This window comes from Salmo salar, chromosome ssa26 (genome assembly GCF_905237065.1).
Source record: "Salmo salar chromosome ssa26, Ssal_v3.1, whole genome shotgun sequence".
Classification (NCBI taxonomy): Eukaryota; Metazoa; Chordata; class Actinopteri; order Salmoniformes; family Salmonidae; genus Salmo; species Salmo salar.
Genome location: NC_059467.1, coordinates 54,451,026 through 54,473,509, shown reverse-complemented (window position 1 = coordinate 54,473,509; position 22,484 = coordinate 54,451,026). Strand labels below are relative to the sequence as shown.

General features: G+C 45.9%; 1 protein-coding gene across 5 annotated transcripts in view; it reads left to right on the top strand.

Moving 5' to 3' along the window:
- The window catches only part of wdr93 (WD repeat domain 93), a 45,538-nt gene extending 23,671 nt beyond the window's left edge, over nt 1-21,867 (top strand). Inside the window, exons 10-17 of one of the 5 annotated variants that reach the window (XR_006762185.1) lie at nt 4,169-4,258; nt 5,622-5,753; nt 9,691-9,916; nt 10,312-10,372; nt 13,860-14,016; nt 18,628-18,817; nt 20,691-20,928; nt 21,042-21,301. Coding sequence is in view for 4 of the 5 variants with exons in the window: in XM_045708338.1 (XP_045564294.1) it covers nt 4,169-4,258; nt 5,622-5,753; nt 9,691-9,916; nt 10,312-10,372; nt 13,860-14,016; nt 18,628-18,817; nt 20,691-20,874 (1,040 nt within the window). In the remaining variant the exon portion in view is untranslated. Of the gene's footprint in view, nt 1-4,168; nt 4,259-5,621; nt 5,754-9,690; nt 9,917-10,311; nt 10,373-13,859; nt 14,017-18,627; nt 18,818-20,690 lie in introns of all 5 variants that reach the window. The other 4 variants (XM_045708338.1, XM_045708339.1, XM_045708340.1 and 1 more) reach the window with 4 other exon arrangements.
- Nucleotides 21,868-22,484: the final 617 nt, after the last annotated feature.

Below are 22,484 nucleotides of genomic sequence, written 5' to 3'. Positions count from 1 at the left end.
AGAAGCACGGGGGCTAGGAAAAACTCCCTAGAAAGGCCAAAACCTAGGAAGAAACCTAGAGAGGAACCAGGCTATGAGGGGTGGCTTGGAAAAACTCCCTAGAATGGCCAGAACCCTAGGAAGAAACCTAGAGAGGAACCAGGCTATGAGGGGTGGCCAGTCCTCTTCTGGCTGTGCCGGGTGGAGATTATAACAGCACATGGCCTAGATGTTCAAATGTTCATAAATGACCAGCATGGTCAAATAATAATAATCACAGTAGTTGTAGAGGGTGTAACAAGTCAGCACCTCAGGAGTAAATGTCAGTTGGCTTTTCATAGCCGATCATTGAGAGTATCTCTACCGTCTCTAGGTAGCACATCCGGTGAACAGGTCAGGGTTCCATAGCCGCAGGCAGAACAGTTGAAACAGTCCAGGTGGGAAAGGGTGAGTTGCAATAGAGATTGCACCGTCTGTGGATCTGTTAGGGCGGTATGCAAATTGGATTGGGTTTCTGGGATAATGGTGTTGATGTGAGCCATGACCAGCCTTTCAAAGCACTTCATGGCTACAGATGTGAGTGTTACGGGTCGGTAGTCATTTAGGCAGGTTACCTTAGTGTTCTTGGGCACAGGGACTATAGTGTTCTGTTTAAAACATGTTGGTATTACAGACTCGGACAGGGAGAGAAAATGTCAGTGAAGACACTTGCCAGTTGGTCAGTGCATGCTCGCAGTACACATCCTCGTAATTCGTCTGGCCCCACGGCCTTGTGAATGTTGACCTGTTTAAAGGTCTTTTTCACATCGGCTGCGGAGAGCGTGATCACACAGTCTTCCGGAACAGCTGGTGCTTTCTTGCATGTTTCAGTGTTATTTGCCTCGAAGCGAGCATAGAAGTTATTTAGCTCGTCTGGTAGGCTCGTGACACTGGGCAGCTGTTGGCTGTGCTTCCCTTTGTAGTCTGTAATGGTTTGCAAGCCCTGTCACATCTGACGAGCGTCAGAGCCGGTGTAGTAGGATTCGATCTTAGTCCCGTATTGAAGCTTTGCCTGTTTGATGGTTTGTCGGAAGGCGTATCGGGATTTGTTATAAGCTTCCGGGTTAGAGTCCCGCTCCTTGAAAGCGGCAGTTCTAGCCTTTAGCTCGGTGCGGATGTTGCCTGTAATCCATGGCTTCTGGTTGGGGTATGTACGTACTGTCACCGTGGGGACGACGTCCTCGATGCACTTATTGATGAAGCCAGTGACTGATGTGGTGTACTCCTCAATGCCATCAGAGAAATCCCAATACATGTTCCAGTCTGTGCTAGCAAAACTGTCCTGTAGCTTAGCATCTGCTTCATCTGACCACTTTTTTATTGACAAGGTCACTGGTGCTTCCTGCTTTAATTCTTGCTTGTAAACAGGAATCAGGAGGATAGAATTATTGTCAGGTTTGCCAAATGGAGGGCGAGGGAGAGCTTTGTATGCTGTCTGTGTGTGTGGAGTAAAGATGGTCCAGACTTTTTTCCCCTTCGGTTGCACATTTCAAATCAAATCAAATTTTATTGGTCACATACACATGGTTAGCAGATGTTAATGAGAGTGTAGCGAAATGCTTGTTTAACTAATTGCTGTTAGAAATTTGGCAAGACCGATTTTAAGTTTCATTGCAAGTCCCCAGCCACTAGGAGCGCCACCTCTGGGTGAGTGTTTTCCTGTTTGCTTATGGCGGAATACAGCTCATTGAGTGCGGTCTTAGTGCCAACCTCTGACTGGGGTGGTATGTAAACAGCTACGAAAAAAAACAGATGAAAACTCTCTTGGTAGGTAGTGTGGTCTACAGCTTATCATGAGATACTCTACCTCAGGCGAGCAAAACCTCGAGACTTCCTTAGATATCGTACACCAGCTGTTATTTACAAAAATACATAGTCTACCGCCCCTTGTCTTACCAGAGTCCGTTGTTCTATCCTGCCGATACGGCGTATAACCAGCCAGCTGTATGTTGATAATGTCGTCGTTCAGCCACGACTCCGTGAAGCATAATAAATGACGGGGATCTGGTCCCGGGAAAGCAGTATATCCTTCACCTCAGGCTCGTTAAAGGAAAGAAAGGATCCTGCCAGTCCGTGGCCAGTAATCACAGTTCTGATGTCCAGAAGTTATTTTCGGTCATAAGAGATGGTAGCAGCAACATTATGTACAAAATAAGTAAAAAAATAAAATAAAAAACACATTACAAACAACTCGAAGAAACAAACAAAAAAAAACACAATTGGATAAGAACATGTAAAATGTGTCTTCACTATTATTTTTCAATGTAGAAAATAGTAAAAATCAAGGTAAACCCTTGAATGAGTAGGTGTACACAACTAATTGTGTACTTTTGTTTATTTCTTCGAGGTGTTTGTACTGTAGGCCGATAGTTTTTTTACATTTTCCGGGTCAGGGTTTGACTTTTTCAAGAGAGGCTTTATTACCGGCACTTTTTTAGTGAGTTTGGTTCACATCCAATGGATAGAGAGCCGTTTATTATGTTCAACATAGGAGGGCCAAGCACAGGAAGCAGCTCTTTCAGTAGTTCAGTTGGAATAGGGTCCAGGATGAAGCTAGAAGGTTTAGAGGCCATGACTATTTTCGTGAATTGGTCAAGAGATACTATTGTTCCTAGGTGCTGGCAGTTTATTTTTTTATTTCACTAGTCAAATCAGTTAAGAACAAATTATTATTTATAATGACAGCCTAGGAACAGTGGGTTAACTGCCTTGTACAGGGGGCAGAACGACAGAGCTTTACCTTGTAAGCTCGGGGGATTCGATCTAGCAACCTTTCGGTTAATGGCCCAATGCTCTAACCACTAGGCTACCTGCCACCCCAGTTCAGTGATAATATTATATTATTGTTCCCAGGTCCTGGCAGTTCAGTGATAATATTATATTATTGTTCCCAGGTCCTGGCAGTTCAGTGATAATATTATATTATTGTTCCCAGGTCCTGGCAGCTCAGTGATAATATTATATTATTGTTCCCAGGTCCTGGCAGTTCAGTGATAATATTATATTATTGTTCCTAGGTCCTGGCAGTTCAGTGATAATATTATATTATTGTTCCTAGGTCCTGGCAGTTCAGTGATACAATTATATTATTGTTCCTAGGTCCTGGCAGTTCAGTGATAATATTATATTATTGTTCCCAGGTCCTGGCAGTTCAGTGATAATATTATATTATTGTTCCTAGGTCCTGGCAGCTCAGTGATAATATTATATTATTGTTCCTAGGTCCTGGCAGTTCAGTGATAATATTATATTATTGTTCCCAGGTCCTGGCAGCTCAGTGATAATATTATATTATTGTTCCTAGGTCCTGGCAGTTCAGTGATAATATTATATTATTGTTCCTAGGTCCTGGCAGCTCAGTGATAATATTATATTATTGTTCCTAGGTCCTGGCAGTTCAGTGATAATATTATATTATTGTTCCTAGGTCCTGGCAGTTCAGTGATAATATTATATTATTGTTCCTAGGTCCTGGCAGTTCAGTGATAATATTATATTATTGTTCCTAGGTCCTGGCAGTTCAGTGATAATATTATATTATTGTTCCTAGGTCCTGGCAGTTCAGTGATAATATTATATTATTGTTCCCAGGTCCTGGCAGCTCAGTGATAATATTATATTATTGTTCCTAGGTCCTGGCAGTTCAGTGATAATATTATATTATTGTTCCCAGGTCCTGGCAGTTCAGTGATAATATTATATTATTGTTCCTAGGTCCTGGCAGTTCAGTGATAATATTATATTATTGTTCCCAGGTCCTGGCAGTTCAGTGATAATATTATATTATTGTTCCCAGGTCCTGGCAGTTCAGTGATAATATTATATTATTGTTCCCAGGTCCTGGCAGCTCAGTGATAATATTATATTATTGTTCCTAGGTCCTGGCAGTTCAGTGATACTATTATATTATTGTTCCCAGGTCCTGGCAGTTCAGTGATAATATTATATTATTGTTCCCAGGTCCTGGCCGCTCAGTGATAATATTATATTATTGTTCCCAGGTCCTGGCAGTTCAGTGATAATATTATATTATTGTTCCTAGGTCCTGGCAGCTCAGTGATAATATTATATTATTGTTCCTAGGTCCTGGCAGCTCAGTGCAGACTCGGGACAACTGATTCCATGTCCCCCTGTCTGTCTCTCTCTCCAGGAGGAGTGGCTGTAGCTGTGTGTCTGTGGTGGAGCGGCAGCCACAATCTGCTGCAGTACTTACTGTGTAAAGCTCCCAAAGACAAAGCAGGTAGGTTGATTAGGTTGGGGGTCATTTAGTCACGTGTACTATGCCATAACAATAGGATCTGTGTTGTTGTAAAAAAAAAAGATCCTGGGTTTGTATTCAAGTGTCTGATCTCGGATCAGTTTTTATCATTTAGATTATTACAACTATGATCCTAGACTCTGAAAGGCTTTATGAATACAGGCCTGTTTAATGTATGTCAGTATATTACCTGATCTCGGATCAGTTTTTATCATTTAGATTATTACAACTATGATCCTAGACTCTGAAAGGCTTTATGAATACAGGCCTGTTTAATGTATGTCAGTATATTACCTGATCTCGGATCAGTTTTTATCATTTAGATTATTACAACTATGATCCTAGACTCTGAAAGGCTTTATGAATACAGGCCTGTTTAATGTATGTCAGTATATTACCTGATCTAGGATCAGTTTTTATCATTTAGATTATTACAACTATGATCCTAGACTCTGAAAGGCTTTATGAATACAGGCCTGTTTAATGTATGTCAGTATATTACCTGATCTCGGATCAGTTTTTATCATTTAGATTATTACAACTATGATCCTAGACTCTGAAAGGCTTTATGAATACAGGCCTGTTTAATGTATGTCAGTATATTACCTGATCTCGGATCAGTTTTTATCATTTAGATTATTACAACTATGATCCTAGACTCTGAAAGGCTTTATGAATACAGGCCTGTTTAATGTATGTCAGTATATTACCTGATCTCGGATCAGTTTTTATCATTTAGATTATTACAACTATGATCCTAGACTCTGAAAGGCTTTATGAATACAGGCCTGTTTAATGTATGTCAGTATATTACCTGATCTCGGATCAGTTTTTATCATTTAGATTATTACAACTATGATCCTAGACTCTGAAAGGCTTTATGAATACAGGCCTGTTTAATGTATGTCAGTATATTACCTGATCTCGGATCAGTTTTTATCATTTAGATTATTACAACTATGATCCTAGACTCTGAAAGGCTTTATGAATACAGGCCTGTTTAATATATGTCAGTATTTTACCTGAATGTTCTGGGTGTAGTATATGTTCATGACCAGCAGGGAGCAGAGATGTTGCGGCTTTAAAAATGTTTATTTAAAACAATGTTTTTACCTTTATTTAACTAGGCAAGTCAGTTAAGAACACATTCTTATTTACAATGACGGCCTACCGGGGAACAGTGGGTTAATTGCCTTGTTCAGGGGGCAGAACGACAGATTTTTACCTTGGTCAGCTCGGGGGATTCAATCCAGCAACACTTTCAGTTACTGTCCCAACGCTCTAACCGCTAAGCTTCGTGCTGCCCCCAAAAGTAGCTGCTCATCATGTTGTCTCTCTGTCCCAGAGCCGGAGCCCAAGCCTGATGCATTGTGGCCTAATGCCCAGGAGATCCTGTGTTCTGCTGTTAGCAGCTGTACTAGACACATAACTCTGGGACTGGTTACTGGACTGGTCACTGTCTGGGACAGACACTTAGGTGAGTTCACTGTCCACACAGTTACCTAAATGTTACACTAAATATCTGTGCGGCCCTTTCTGAAAAGACTGCGCATGTACAATAATGTTGAGATTGATAAAGTTTACAGTTCTAAATCAGTCCTGTGGTAAACCTGTGTACGTGTGAACGAGCATTAAAACTCGGCTTGGAAAACAATAACACCCTCATTTGCTGTGTACTTTGGAAGTATTGGAATTAGGCCAAGACAGTATCTAAGGAAATATCAATTCATGGTGAACTTGATCAAATTTCTTTGGAGGGGTTGGCATGTTTTCTTTCGCTTTGATGGACAAATGGTTCTCCAGGAGGCGTTCCAGGACTTCACGGATGTGGGCGACGTGATCCTCCAAGTTGGCTGAGTAGATCAGGATGTCGTCGATATACACGACCACCTGATGCCAAAGGATGTCCCAGAACACCTCGTTAACAAATGCCCGGGAACACCGACGGAGCATTAGCTAGTATTCGTAGTGGCCAAGACATCATGCTGAAGGCCGTCTTCCATTCATCCAACCCTCCCGGATGAGGATCAAATTGTAGGCCTCTGCAAGTCCAACTTAGTAAAGAAATGGGCCTCGCGAGGCAGTTTGGTCGGCCAGCAAAAACAGGAGGGGCTAACGGTACTTGGTGGTGATGGCATTGAGACCTCTGTAGACAATACACAGAGAAAGACCCCCTCCTTCTTGGATGGGCTGAAGACAGCCTGTTGGAGGGCCTCCATAGCCTTGGTTTCAGCCCCCCGACGGTGGGTAGATTGTGGCTGCGCAGAGTCTGTAAGCAGGTTGATGGAACAGTCCCAGATGCGATGAGGAGGGAGACAGGTGGTGCGGTCTTGGAGAAAATCTCCCAGAGATCCTGGTAAACCTCAACTGATAAACCTCACATCTCAACTGAAGTGGAACCACAAGGTCTTCTGTCATCCGGGTGTCCAGGCAGGGATCTTCTTTCTTGACCAGGAGATGGTGGGGTCGTGGCGTTAGAGCTACTGGAGGCCGTTGTGCGTAATGATGGGTTGCCTGGGTCGATGGTTAGTAGACCGGCGACGTTGAGCGCTGGAGTGGGAGTAGACGTGACAATTAAATCATTTTTTTTAATCAATGGAGGCCAAGTGCTCGCTGGCTTTCCTTGCATTCAATGCTATCGGCGGCAACAATGTCATACTTTTTGACCAGACCACAACCGATAGATGGCCTACACATAAAGAGACAGTGTGGGCGCTGTTTCGCTCTCTCGGATGCTTTCTCCGGTGAGATACATTCAGCCTCATGCGAATTGAAGGAAAATTGTGAAACACAGAGAGGAAAAAGTAAAATAATTTTGTTTTTTGGGGGCGGGAAGTCTGGCTTCACTTGGCATCCATGAATACACACCACTGGTTGTTAATAATAGTACAAATGCAGGGTTATCGATACACTTTGCTACTCATTCGATGCAGCTGCAGCGAGAGTGAAAGTAGATAAGCACATTTTATGTTTTGTAATAGAGTTGAATAAAAACAGTGTTGACAGTGGTGAATAAAAACAGTGTTGACAGTGGTGAATAAAAACTTAAACATGAATTCACTCATAAAAACAGCAGCTCTTTGCTGTATTCTTTCCCCTGTCATGGTTTAAAAGTTATGAGATCTTACGTAGGCTAGTATTAAACTTTGCTGTGGCCGGAGTCGTGGAAGCTGTAGGCTAGTGTCGTGTCTTTGGCTATGCCGGATTAAGTGATATGACATGCTATTCTATAAAATCCTTTCTCTGTAATTAATATTACCTGATTAAGCTAATCATGTAAATGTAATTAACTAGAAAGTCGGGGCACCACGAAAGAGTGTTTATAGAGCTGTTATCTTCCGAATAAACTCTTAAAGACCTAGTAATATTTAACATCAATAGCAGTCAATATTAATCGTCACCTTATTTCAGTCTCATCTGAACATCGTAGAATTAATGGTTATCTTCACGAACCCTGGCTAACAAGTTGAATCAGCAATACAAACTTTGGTTTAATTATTTATTTACTAAATACCTAACTAATCACACAGAATTACATATACACAGAATGGATCATACATTGATGACTAATTATGTCCTACAAGAAAACGTCCCTGGGGGACGGAACCTGTATGACGGCTGGTTACACAAAGAGAGGGGGTTGGGCTTGAATGAAAGCACGGGAGGACTGAAGAACAAAGAAACAGCAGCTATGCTATCGTAAATACATTATCGTATGCATTCTAAATTACCGCCCATTTGGAAAAGGAAAATGCAATAAATATTTAGTCTGAGCTGCGCTTCGGTAGGTTGGTCGTAGATGCTGGCCGGGTTGGCCAACAGAGATCTTCCTGTCCTCGGAAGAATGTCTCTGGTGGTAAACTGGATACTTTGTAGTATTGTCATTGTGTGTTAGACTGGATCCGTCGTCCGTCCTTTCCTAGCCCACGTCTACAGCGGCAGCTGCTAACTCAACGGCTAGGAGGTATCACTTCTGTAGTGAATAAGAGTTCAAAGTTCAAACCATTCGCAACCAAAGCTCACGCTGAGGTTGGCTTAGTTCTGTAGTTGACATGTTAGTCCTTTTTAACGTATGGACCGTCGTCCTATCGTCCTCGGAACAGAAAGTTATATTTTCGTCAAGGGCTTTATATAGTGGCGAGGGGAGAAGCGTGTGTTTCATAGTTTATAACCCATGTCTCTTCACAGGGGCGGGCCACTGATTGAGCAGGGCTCTAACCTTATGAAAACCCAATTCTCTCATTTGGAAGTTAAGATTACATTTCATCTTTTCACAAATAGTTTCAATATCAAACATTTAAATTGCACAACAATTCCATGTGAATCTGATAACTAGAATGTGTAGACTTTCCCAGATACAGGTTATGTCGTCCTGTCATCAGTCATAATGTCTCAGATGACCACCGAACTGACATCCATACTCATTAAGTACCTGGTATATTTCCAACTGGTTCTATTACCGAAATATGGTTCCTTTCCCCCCACTTGTTTGATGTTCCCATACTCTCTATATTTAACAAAGGCTTTTCAAGAGTCCTTCAGTAGAGTCAAGAGAGGAAAGGGAGAAAGGTATTTATGGGAGGTCATAAACCTTACCCACAGGCCAACGTCATGACACTAGTATCAGACTTTGCTGTGGCCGGGGTCGTGGAAGCTATAGGCTAGGATCAGACTTTGCTGTGGCCGGGGTCGTGGAAGCTGTAGGCTAGGATCAGACTTTGATGTGGCCGGGGTCGTGGAAGCTGTAGGCTAGGATCAGACTTTGCTGTGGCCGGGGTCGTGGAAGCTGTAGGCTAGGATCAGACTTTGCTGTGGCCGGGGTCGTGGAAGCTGTAGGCTAGGATCAAACTTTGCTGTGGCCGGGGTCGTGGAAGCTGTAGGCTAGGATCAAACTTTGCTGTGGCCGGGGTCGTGGAAGCTGTAGGCTAGGATCAGACTTTGCTGTGGCCGGGGTCGTGGAAGCTGTAGGCTAGGATCAGACTTTGCTGTGGCCGGGGTCGTGGAAGCTGTAGGCTAGGATCAGACTTTGCTGTGGCCGGGGTCGTGGAAGCTGTAGGCTAGGATCAAACTTTGCTGTGGTTATTGAACATCAAGTTCAGTTTTTATAAATGCTAACTTTTGCCTGAACCAGTGCATGTTTTGGGGAATATTTTGATGCATACGCAACGTTTATAAATGACGCCCTTGGTAAAAAGCACACAACCATAATATTTCAAAGTAAATGTTTTCTTATTTCTTTGTTTTGTTTAACCTCAATTGTTAAGTTGCCATTTCATATGTACAGACCCTGGAGCCAATTTCTTATCAGTGTAAGGACCTAGAAGAGCTGTGCTGTATGTATTTAATTTCCTAATTGGATTAAGTGAATATGACTGTGTGCAGTAAATCTCTTATCTCTCTCCTCCATTGTGTAGGTCTTCCTCTGTCTGTTGTCTCAGTGGAAGCAGACAGTGTGTTCAGCAGCATAATATTTGTGGATTACTGGCCTAGTACGGCTACTGAGGATGCCCTACACAGCCAGGGTCCGAACCACACCAGCACACAGGTCCATCTACTGGTCACCTGTAAGAGTGGAGCATGTCATCTAGTCTACGCAGGAAGAGGACTGGACTCTCATGATGTCACACAACTATCAGAAAGGTTTACAGTATTCTATTCTACACAAGGTTAACTTGAGTAACCCATACCAAGCATTGATAGAAACATGCTATAGAGCTTCATAACTTCCTGTCTTCTATCTTTCAGACCATCAGATCCTGGCTGTTTCCCCTCCCTCTATAACTTCCTGTCTTCTATCTTTCAGACCATCAGATCCAGGCTGTTTCCCCTCCCTCTATAACTTCCTGTCTTCTATCTTTCAGACCATCAGATCCTGGCTGTTTCCCCTCCCTCTATAACTTCCTGTCTTCTATCTGTCACACCATCAGATCCTGACTGTTTCCCCTCCCTCTATAACTTCCTGTCTTCTATCTTTCAGACCATCAGATCCTGGCTGTTTCCCCTCCCTCTATAACTTCCTGTCTTCTATCTTTCAGACCATCAGATCCTGGCTGTTTCCCCGTGGTGACTGCTACTGTTCCGTTCCTCCGGCGCCTGGTAAACCAGCTTTATTATGTTGACTCTCTCAGGCCACCAGGTCCATCTCTCAGTCTCATCAAATGTAGTGATGCTGGACTAGAGTGTTTCTCTGTTTCACTATCGTCTATCCATGACAGACAATCACTACTCCTATCTTAGTTATCTTATCGTACGACTCCTGTCTTAGGAGAATTCAACAGGTGTAGACCTTACAGTGAGATGTTTACTTACAAGCCCTTAACCAACATTGCAGTTTTAAGAAAAATACCCCAAAAAAGTATGAAATAAAAGTAACAAATTATTAAAGAGCAGCAGTAAAATAACAATAGCGAGGCTATATACAGGGTATTACGGTACAGAGTCAATGTGGAGGTTATATACAGGGTATTACGGTACAGAGTCAATGTGGAGGCTATATACAGGGTATTACGGTACAGAGTCAATGTGGAGGCTATATACAGGGGGTACCGGTACAGAGTCAATGTGGAGGCTATATACAGGGGGTACCGGTACAGAGTCAATGTGGAGGCTATATACAGGGGGTACCGGTACAGAGTCAATGTGGAGGCTATATACAGGGGGGTACCGGTACAGAGTCAATGTGGAGGCTATATACAGGGGGTACCGGTACAGAGTCAATGTGGAGGCTATATACAGGGGGTACCGGTACAGAGTCAATGTGGAGGCTATATACAGGGGGTGCCGGTACAGAGTCAATGTGGAGGCTATATACAGGGGGTACCGGTACAGAGTCAATGTGGAGGCTATATACAGGGGGTACCGGTACAGAGTCAATGTGGAGGCTATATACAGGGTATTACGGTACAGAGTCAATATGGAGGCTATATACAGGGGGTACCGGTACAGAGTCAATGTGGAGGCTATATACAGGGGGTACCAGTACCGAGTCAATGTGGAGGCTATATACAGGGGGTACCGGTACAGAGTCAATGTGGAGGCTATATACAGGGGGTACCAGTACCGAGTCAATGTGGAGGCTATATACAGGGGGTACCGGTACAGAGTCAATGTGGAGGCTATATACAGGGGGTACCAGTACCGAGTCAATGTGGAGGCTATATACAGGGTATTACGGTACAGAGTCAATGTGGAGGCTATATACAGGGGGTACCGGTACAGAGTCAATGTGGAGGCTATATACAGGGTGTTACGGTACAGAGTCAATGTGGAGGCTATATACAGGGTGTTACGGTACAGAGTCAATGTGGAGGCTATATACAGGGGGTACCGGTACAGAGTCAATGTGGAGGCTATATACAGGGGGGTGCCGGTACAGAGTCAATGTGGAGGCTATATACAGGGTGTTACGGTACAGAGTCAATGTGGAGGCTATATACAGGGGGTACCGGTACAGAGTCAATGTGGAGGCTATATACAGGGGGTACCGGTACAGAGTCAATGTGGAGGCTATATACAGGGGTACCGGTACAGAGTCAATGTGGAGGCTATATACAGGGGGTACCGGTACAGAGTCAATGTGGAGGCTATATACAGGGGGTACCGGTACAGAGTCAATATGGAGGCTATATACAGGGGGTACCGGTACAGAGTCAATGTGGAGGCTATATACAGGGGGTACCGGTACAGAGTCAATGTGGAGGCTATATACAGGGGGTACCGGTACAGAGTCAATGTGGAGGCTATATACAGGGGGTACCGGTACAGAGTCAATGTGCGGGGGCACCGGTTAGTCGAGGTAATTGAGGTAATATGTACATGTACACTACCATTCAAAGGTTTGTAGGTAAAGTTATTAAAGTGACTGTGCATAGATGATAACAGAGAGTAGCAGCAGCGTGAAAGAGGGGGTGGAGGCAATGCAAATAGTCTGGGTAGCCATTTGATTACATGTTCAGGAGTCTTATGGCTTGGGGGTAGAAGCTGTTTAGAAGCCTCTTGGACCTAGACTTGGCGCTCTGGTACCGCTTGCCATGCGGTAGCAGAGAGAACAGTCTATGACTAGGGTGGCTGGAGTCTTTGACAATGTTTAGGGCCTTCCTCAGACACCGCCTGGTATAGAGGTCCTGGATGGCAGGAAGCTTGGCCCCAGTGATGTACTGGGCCATACGCACTACCCTCTCAAACGCATTAAGAAGGAAAGATATTCCACAAATTAACTTTTGACATGGCACACCTGTTAATTGAAATGCATTCCAGGTGACTACCTCATGAAGCTGAATGCCAAGTCTGGGCAAAGCTGTCATCAAGGCAAAGGGTGGCTACTTTGAAGAATCTAAAATATAAAAACACTTTTCTGGTTACTACATGACTCCATATGTGTTATTTTATGTCCTCATCAATCTACACACAATACCCAATAATGACAAAGCGAAAACAGGTTTTTAGAAATGTTTGCTAATTTATAAAAAATGTAAAACAGAAATACCTTATTTCATAAGTATTTGGACCTTTTGCTATGTGACTCAGAATTGAGTTCAGGTGCTTCCTGTTTCCATTGATCATCCTTGATGTTTCTATAACTTGATTGGAGTCCACCTGTGGTAAATTAAATTGACTGGACATGATTTGGAAAGGCACACACCTGTCTATGTAAGATCCCACAGTTGTCAGTGCACGTCAGAGCAAAATCAAAGCCATGAGGTAGAAGGAATTGTCTGTAGAGCTTCGAGACAGGATTGTGTCGAGGCACAGATCTGGGGAAGGGTACCAAAACATTTATGTGGTATTGAAGGTCCTCAAGAACACAGTGGCCTCCATCATTCTTAAATGGAAGAAGTTTGGAACCACCAAGACTCTTCCTAGAGCTGGCCGCCCGGCCAAACTGAGCAATCGGGGGAGAAGGGCCTTGGTCAGGGAGGTGACCAATAACCCGATGGTCACTCTGACAGAGCTCCAGAGTTCCTCTGTACTGTACTACCCTAGTTTTTGTAAGAAAAGTGGGGAGAAAATTAAAAGATGAATCTCTCACGTGAAGTTTTATGACTTTACTTACAACATATTTGATAAAATATGTAAAATGTCCGAACTGGGCTTATAGGGTACCAAAATGTGTTCCAAAGAAGCGCACCTCTTAAATACATTGTAAGCTTTGAACATTAAGGAAATTAATTAAAAACTGACATTCCTTATGTAAAATGTGATTATATTAATCTCCCTAAAGGTATTTAAAATAAATGTATCATTACTATTCATAATGGTTAGAACACAACCCTCCCTGATGGTCCCTGGTAAACAGGCTCTGATCATGTTTCCCGATGGTCCCTGATAAACAGGCTCTGATCATGTTTCCCTGGTAAACAGGCTCTGATCATGTTTCCCTGGTAAACAGGCTCTGATCATGTTTCCTGATGGTCCCTGGTAAACAGGCTCTGATCATGTTTCCTGATGGTCCCTGGTAAACAGGCTCTGATCATGTTTCCCTGGTAAACAGGCTCTGATCATGTTTCCTGATGGTCCCTGGTTAACAGGCTCTGATCATGTTTCCCTGGTAAACAGGCTCTGATCATGTTTCCCTGGTAAACAGGCTCTGATCATGCAGAGGAATGGGAAGATCTTCCTCCAAGACATGGTAGATAGGAGAGTAGTGTGCTGCTTCTCCCTCCCAGACACTCATCTCCTGGCCAGTCCCTGGAATCCTGTGTTTCTACTGGACCCCACGCAGCAGTCTCTGCTCATAACAGGTACTGGAACGTCTTGCAAGACAAAAAAGATAAACATTTAATTTCATACTCTGCTTAGATTTATATGGCATGGACCAATTATACTAAACCGACAATTGTGTTGAATGGTTCTGAAGCCTCTGTTCATAAGAGGTACTGGAACAATGGGCAATAGTGGATCTTGAAAGGCATATTTTATTCCAGATTATTTCTGGATTTAGTTTAGTGCTAGGTTGAGGATGACAACGTTTAAGACAACAGGATTCTAATATCCCAGAACTCTTTGCAACAATAGGATCAGTTATGCTAGATAGTAATGTTGCTGGTAGTTAGTAATGTTGCTGGTAGTTAGTAATGTTGCTGGTAGTTAGTAATGTTGCTGGTAGATAGTAATGTTGCTGGTAGATAGTAATGCTGCTGGTAGATAGTAATGCTGCTGGTAGTTAGTAATGTTGCTGGTAGATAGTAATGTTGCTGGTAGATAGTAATGTTGCTGGTAGATAGTAATGTTGCTGGTAGATAGGAATGTTGCTGGTGTTTGTAATGTTGTTGGTAGTTCTGTCGGCTCCAGACAGGCGGGCGGCTCCAGACAGGCGGGCGGCTCCGGCGGCTCTGGCCCAGGATTCACCAGGCTGGGGAGACATGAAGGAGGCCTGGCCCTGGGCTCTGGCCCAGGACTCACCAGGCTGGGGATACATGAAGGATGGCCCTGGGCGCAGGCACAGGACTCACCAGGCTGGTGGGCGGATCTGGTGGCTCCGGCGGCTCCGGGCTGGCGGGCGGCTCTGGCAGCTCTGGCCCAGGATTCACCAGGCTGGGGAGACATGAAGGAGGCCTGGCCCTGGGCACAGGCACAGGACTCACCAGGCTGGCGGGCGGCTCTGGCGGCTCTGGCCCAGGATTCACCAGGCTGGGGAGACATGAAGGAGGCCTGGCCCTGGGCGCAGGCACAGGACTCACCAGGCTGGCGGGCGGCTCTGGCGGCTCTGGCACAGGACTCACCAGGCTGGGGAGACATGAAGGAGGCCTGGCCCTGGGCGCAGGCACAGGACTCACCAGGCTGGCGGGCGGCTCTGGCGGCTCTGGCACAGGACTCACCAGGCTGGGGAGACATGAAGGATGCCTGGCCCTGGGCGCAGGCACAGGACTCACCAGGCTGGTGGGCGGATCTGGTGGCTCCGGCGGCTCCGGGCTGGCGGGCGGCTCTGGCAGCTCTGGCCCAGGATTCACCAGGCTGGGGAGACATGAAGGAGGCCTGGCCCTGGGCGCAGGCACAGGACTCACCAGGCTGGTGGGCGGATCTGGTGGCTCCGGCGGCTCCGGGCTGGCGGGCGGCTCTGGCAGCTCTGGCCCAGGATTCACCAGGCTGGGGAGACATGAAGGAGGCCTGGCCCTGGGCACAGGCACAGGACTCACCAGGCTGGGGAGCGGCTCTGGCGGCTCCGGCGGCTCCGGACTGGCGGGCGGCTCTGGCGGCTCCGGACTGGTGAGACCCACTGGAGGCCTGGTCCTAGGAGGAGGCACAGGACGGACCAGGATGGGGAGACCCACTGGAGGCCTGGTCCTAGGAGGAGGCACAGGACGGACCAGGATGGGGAGACCCACTGGAGGCCTGGTCCTGGGAGGTGGCACAGGATAAACCGGGCTGTGGGGGAGCACTGGAATGTACGCTCGACATGCTTACTCCAGCCTGAATGCCTCACTTTGGCCCGGCACGGGCGGAGCGCAGGCATTGGGCGAACTGGACCCTCCCAGCGCCCTGGAGACACAGTGCGCAGAGCCGGTGCAGGATAACCTGGACCGAAAACGCGCACTGGAGACCAGACGCGCTGAGCTGGCACAATCCGTCCTGGCTCGATGCCTGCACTTGCATGGCACTTGCGGGGGGCTGGCCTATAGAGCACCGGGCTATGCATGCGCACTGGAGACACCGTGCGCTTCACAGCATAACACGGTGCCTTACCAGTACCACGCTGCCTGCCGCTGTTCCGCCACACTCCCCGTGTGCCCCCCCAAAAAATGTTGGGGGCTGCCTCTCATGCCTGTTGCGCTCCCTCGCTTCGTACCAGCGTCTCTCAGCTATCGCCGCCTCGATCTCCCACTGCGGGCGGCGATACTCCCCAGCCTGAGCCCACGGTCCATCTCCGTCGAGCAATTCTTCCCATATCCAGGAATCCTGAACGCACCTCTCCATCTCCTCCAAAGTCCATGAGTCCATATTTCCCCTCTCCTGGTGCTTCTCCTTCCTCCGCTGCTTGGTCCGTTGTTGGTGGGGGATTCTGTAACGGCTGTCGGAAGAGAGAGTAGACCAAGGAGCAGCGGAGTTAGTGTTCATCTTGAAATTTAATTCCATCAAAGAGAACACTACAAAAATGAACAAAACACGACAGCAAAACAGTCCTGTTAGGAAACACTCTAAACAGAAACAATCCCCCACAAAACCCAAAGGAAAAACAGACTCCTTATGTGTGACTCCCAATCAGCAACAACGAACTACAGCTGTGCCTGATTGGGAGCCACACACGGCCCAAAACAAAGAAATACAAAAACATTGAAAAATGAACATAGAACGCCCACCCAATGTAACACCCTGGCCTAACCAAAATAAAGAACAAAAAACCCCTCTCTATGGCCAGGGCGTTACAGGTAGATATTAATGTTGCTGGTAGATAGTAATGTTACTGGTAGATAGTAATGCCAGGTAAAGAGGAACCAGGCCCAGAGGGGTAGTCAGTCCTCTCCTGGCTGTACCTGGTAAAGAGGACCCAGGCCCAGAGGGGTGGCCAGTCCTCTCCTGGCTGTACCTGGTAAAGAGAAACCGGGCCCAGAGGGGTGGCCAGTCCTCTCCTGGCTGTACCTGGTAAAGAGGACCCAGGCCCAGAGGGGTGGCCAGTCCTCTCCTGGCTGTACCTGGTAAAGAGGCACCAGGCCCAGAGGGGTGGCCAGTCCTCTCCTGGCTGTACCTGGTAAAGAGGAACCGGGCCCAGAGGGGTGGCCAGTCCTCTCCTGGCTGTACCTGGTAAAGAGGACCCAGGCCCAGAGGGGTGGCCAGTCCTCTCCTGGCTGTACCTGGTAAAGAGGCACCAGGCCCAGAGGGGTGGCCAGTCCTCTCCTGGCTGTACCTGGTAAAGAGGAACCGGGCCCAGAGGGGTGGCCAGTCCTCTCCTGGCTGTACCTGGTAAAGAGGCACCAGGCCCAGAGGGGTGGCCAGTCCTCTCCTGGCTGTACCTGGTAAAGAGAAACCGGGCCCAGAGGGGTGGCCAGTCCTCTCCTGGCTGTACCTGGTAAAGAGGAACCGGGCCCAGAGGGGTGGCCAGTCTTCTCCTGGCTGTACCTGGTAAAGAGGACCCAGGCCCAGAGGGGTGGCCAGTCCTCTCCTGGCTGTACCTGGTAAAGAGGCACCAGGCCCAGAGGGGTGGCCAGTCCTCTCCTGGCTGTACCTGGTAAAGAGAAACCGGGCCCAGAGGGGTGGTCAGTCCTCTCCTGGCTGTACCTGGTAAAGAGGAACCAGGCCCAGAGGGGTAGTCAGTCCTCTCCTGGCTGTACCTGGTAAAGAGGACCCAGGCCCAGAGGGGTAGTCAGTCCTCTCCTGGCTGTACCTGGTAAAGAGGAACCAGGCCCAGAGGGGTGGCCAGTCCTCTCCTGGCTGTACCTGGTAAAGAGGCACCAGGCCCAGAGGGGTGGCCAGTCCTCTCCTGGCTGTACCTGGTAAAGAGGAACCGGGCCCAGAGGGGTGGCCAGTCCTCTCCTGGCTGTACCTGGTAAAGAGGCACCAGGCCCAGAGGGGTGGCCAGTCCTCTCCTGGCTGTACCTGGTAAAGAGAAACCGGGCCCAGAGGGTGGCCAGTCCTCTCCTGGCTGTACCTGGTAAAGAGAAACCGGGCCCAGAGGGGTGGCCAGTCCTCTCCTGGCTGTACCTGGTAAAGAGGAACCGGGCCCAGAGGGGTGGCCAGTCCTCTCCTGGCTGTACCTGGTAAAGAGGCACCAGGCCCAGAGGGGTGGCCAGTCCTCTCCTGGCTGTACCTGGTAAAGAGAAACCGGGCCCAGAGGGGTGGCCAGTCCTCTCCTGGCTGTACCTGGTAAAGAGAAACCGGGCCCAGAGGGGTGGTCAGTCCTCTCCTGGCTGTACCTGGTAAAGAGGAACCGGGCCCAGTCCTCTCCTGGCTGTACTTTGTGCTGCCTCACTTGTTCGTTGGGCATTTGTTTTGTGACGCGGTTGCGTTCTGTGGAAATGATTGCCTCAGTAAAGTGCTTTGTCCACTCATCTCTGCTCTCCTGCGCTTGACTTCCATGCACCAGTAAAGTGCTTTGTCCACTCATCTCTGCTCTCCTGCGCCTGACTTCCATGCACCAGCTACACTCACCATATGACAGAGTTTCACAATATGGAGTCAGCAGGAGCAAGTGCATTACTACCTACCAGCAACATTATGGTCTAATATATTGTTTATGGAAAATATCCTTACTTTACATTTACTGACCTACAGGATAACGGCTTTAACCATTATATAAAATAACTGAATTCCGTTTTAATGATGGGATATTAAGCCATTCCTTTTCAGGCTTTAAGTGTTATATAAAAGAACTGAATTCCGTTTTAATGATGTGATATTAAGCCGTTGCTTCTCCCCAGGTGATCAGCGTCCCGGTCGTGACAGTGGGGAGGACGGAGGGAGTCGACTCTTTGTGTTCCGTTTCCAAGATGCTGCTGTTGTCAAGCCGTACGGACACGGAGATGACGGCAGAGCATCATCACACCAGGGCCAATCAGGGACAGGCGCCTCGAACTTGGAGGAAACATGCAACCTCTATTTCCGACCAAGGTTTGTTTACAGGCTGAGCTCAGCTCTGTTTAAGAACCGATTTATTTAGTTTAGTTTGGTAGTAGTAATTCACCTAGTCAAGAGCTTGATGATTAGTTAACAAGTTAGATCAGCTATATTAGCTCTGGAATAGTTCAGATACCTGGAATGGCTGGGGGTCCCAAGGAGAGGTTGAAAACGTGTTGGCCTTAGCCTGATGTATTGTGTTATAGTCCTGGGGGTTTTCTACAGTAGTCTGATGTATTGTGTGTTATAGTCCTGGGGGTTTTCTACAGTAGTCTGTTGTATTGTGTTATAGTCCTGGGGGTTTTCTACAGTAGTCTGTTGTATTGTGTGTTATAGTCCTGGGGGTTTTCTACAGTAGTCTGTTGTATTGTGTGTTATAGTCCTGGGGGTTTTCTACAGTAGTCTGTTGTATTGTGTTATAGTCCTGGGGGTTTTCTACAGTAGTCTGTTGTATTGTGTGTTATAGTCCTGGGGGTTTTCTACAGTAGTCTGTTGTATTGTGTTATAGTGGGGGTTTTCTACAGTAGTCTGATGTATTGTGTTATAGTGGGGGTTTTCTACAGTAGTCTGATGTATTGTGTGTTATAGTCCTGGGGGTTTTCTACAGTAGTCTGTTGTATTGTGTTATAGTGGGGGTTTTCTACAGTAGTCTGATGTATTGTGTTATAGTCCTGGGGGTTTTCTACAGTAGTCTGATGTATTGTGTGTTATAGTCCTGGGGGTTTTCTACAGTAGTCTGTTGTATTGTGTGTTATAGTCCTGGGGGTTTTCTACAGTAGTCTGATGTATTGTGTGTTATAGTCCTGGGGGTTTTCTACAGTAGTCTGTTGTATTATGTGTTATAGTCCTGGGGGTTTTCTACAGTAGTCTGTTGTATTGTGTGTTATAGTCCTGGGGGTTTTCTACAGTAGTCTGTTGTATTGTGTGTTATAGTCCTGGGGGTTTTCTACAGTAGTCTGTTGTATTGTGTGTTATAGTGGGGGTTTTCTACAGTAGTCTGATGTATTGTGTTATAGTCCTGGGGGTTTTCTACAGTAGTCTGATGTATTGTGTGTTATAGTCCTGGGGGTTTTCTACAGTAGTCTGTTGTATTGTGTGTAATAGTCCTGGGGGTTTTCTACAGTAGTCTGTTGTATTGTGTTATAGTGGGGGTTTTCTACAGTAGTCTGATGTATTGTGTTATAGTCCTGGGGGTTTTCTACAGTAGTCTGATGTATTGTGTGTTATAGTGGGGGTTTTCTACAGTAGTCTGTTGTATTGTGTGTTATAGTCCTGGGGGTTTTCTACAGTAGTCTGATGTATTGTGTGTTATAGTGGGGGTTTTCTACAGTAGTCTGTTGTATTGTGTGTTATAGTCCTGTTGTATATAACTGTCCTGGCTGTGTGTCTGTATATTGTGTAATTGGGGGTTTTCTACAGTAGTCTGATGTATTGTGTGTTATAGTCCTGGGGGTTTTCTACAGTAGTCTGTTGTATTGTGTGTTATAGTCCTGGGGGTTTTCTACAGTAGTCTGTTGTATTGTGTGTTATAGTCCTGGGGGTTTTCTACAGTAGTCTGTTGTATTGTGTGTTATAGTCCTGGGGGTTTTCTACAGTAGTCTGTTGTATTGTGTGTTATAGTTGGGGGTTTTCTACAGTAGTCTGTTGTATTGTGTGTTATAGTGGGGGTTTTCTACAGTAGTCTGTTGTATTGTGTGTTATAGTCCTGGGGGTTTTCTACAGTAGTCTGTTGTATTGTGTGTTATAGTCCTGGGGGTTTTCTACAGTAGTCTGTTGTATTGTGTGTTATAGTCCTGGGGGTTTTCTACAGTAGCCTGTTGTATATAACTGTCCTGGCTGTGTGTGTTTTGTCTGTATTGTGTTTCAGGATTGAATCTGTGGAGGAGAGAAACAAAGTCATGACTGAGATATGGAACCAGCTCCAAGAGCATGCCGCCTTGGTGCTCTTACAGAACCGACAACAAGCTGGTACCATCTTACAGAACCAACAACAAGCTGGTACCATCTTACAGAACCAACAACACCCTGGTACCATCTTACATGAAACCTAGAGGATATATTGATTGAATACTAAATCTCCCTCAGCGCAACCTGCGTTCTTCCAGGTTGGCATCTTGACTTTTAGGAAAAGCGGTAATGGAAGGTTTTACAGTATTAGGTTTGATGTTAGCATATGTTACAGGCAATAATGTATGGTTTCTTCCATCTGCTTTCTTAGATCCACTGAAGAATGGACCCTGCTTTGATAGGGCTTTGAATACAATGGGAGATTAAGACTAAATTGTAAATACACTGTCACAACCAAGTGTCTCGCACCAAACAAACGTTCCTTATATCGACAGGGGGTTTTCACGCCCTGGCCATAGAGAGGGGTTTTATTCTCTATTTTGGTTAGGCCAGGGTGTGACTAGGGTGGGCATTCTATGTCATTTTTTCTATGTTTTGTATTTCTTTGTTTTGGCCTGGTATGGCTCTCAATCAGGGACAGCTGTATATCGTTGTCTCTGATTGGGAGCCATACTTAGGCAGCCGGTTTTCCTTTGGGTTTTGTGGGTAGTTAAGTTCTGTTTAGAGTTGATGTTCCTGACAGAACTGTTTGGCTTGTCGTTCTTGTTCTTGTTTTGTTTAAAGTGTTGTAATAAAATACATGATGAGCACTCAACACGCTGCGCCTTGGTCTACTCAACAGCCGTTACAGGTGTTCTGTCTTAGCCCAAGGTCTACATCCTTCTGAGGTATCATGCCTCTGAAGTCTCCAATACGACTATTTATTTATGACCAAACCTAACCCTGTCTTCGCCCCTTATCGAAAGGTAATGCCACAATCTGCTCTGTGTCCAAGGGAGAAAAAAACGGATTTTTCACTTTATCCTTCTACTCTTCTCACATTCACTTCGCTATGGAACGTCATTTTTCTCTGACAACCATGTTTGTCACGTCCTGACCAGTAAAAGGGGTTATTTGTCATTGTAGTTTGGTCAGGGCGTGGCAGGGGCGTGTTTGTTTTGTGTGTTTCGGTGTTTTTTGGTTTAGGTTCTATGTTTTCTATTTCTACGTTTATATCTAGTTTTCTATTTCTATGTTGAGTTTTTGGCAATGACCTCCAATTAGAGGCAGCTGGTTGTCGTTGCCTCTAATTGGAGGCCATGTTTAGTTGTGTTTGTTTCACTTGTGTTTTTGGTGGGTGGTTGTTTCCTGTGTGACCCGGGAGACTTATGGAACTGTTTTGTCGGTTTGTTTATTTTGTTAAAGATCTTTAAATAAATTAAGAAGATTAGCACTATACCCGCTTGCGCCTTGGTCCAATCCTTACGACGCTTATGACAATGTTTCTGTAAAATAGTACATTGTATTGTGTCCTAAATGGGACCGACCGCCTTGAATCGGTCTTATGTAGCAAAATTTGAAGTGGTGTTTTTTTTTTTTTTTTTCTTACATTGGATAGAAGTAGAGACTCAGAGCTAGAAAATGGTATATCATACACTACATTTGAGGAAAACAATGGGAAAGTAATTCTGCTTTGAAAGTTGATCAACTTGTAACTTCACTTTTGAGAAAATGGCCTTTGAATGTTTTGGTAGTACTACTGGAGAGCCCTTCTTCGTCTCCACCCATTCAGCGTCGTTCACACACTCTTAAACTTTAGCCCCACTCATCTCTT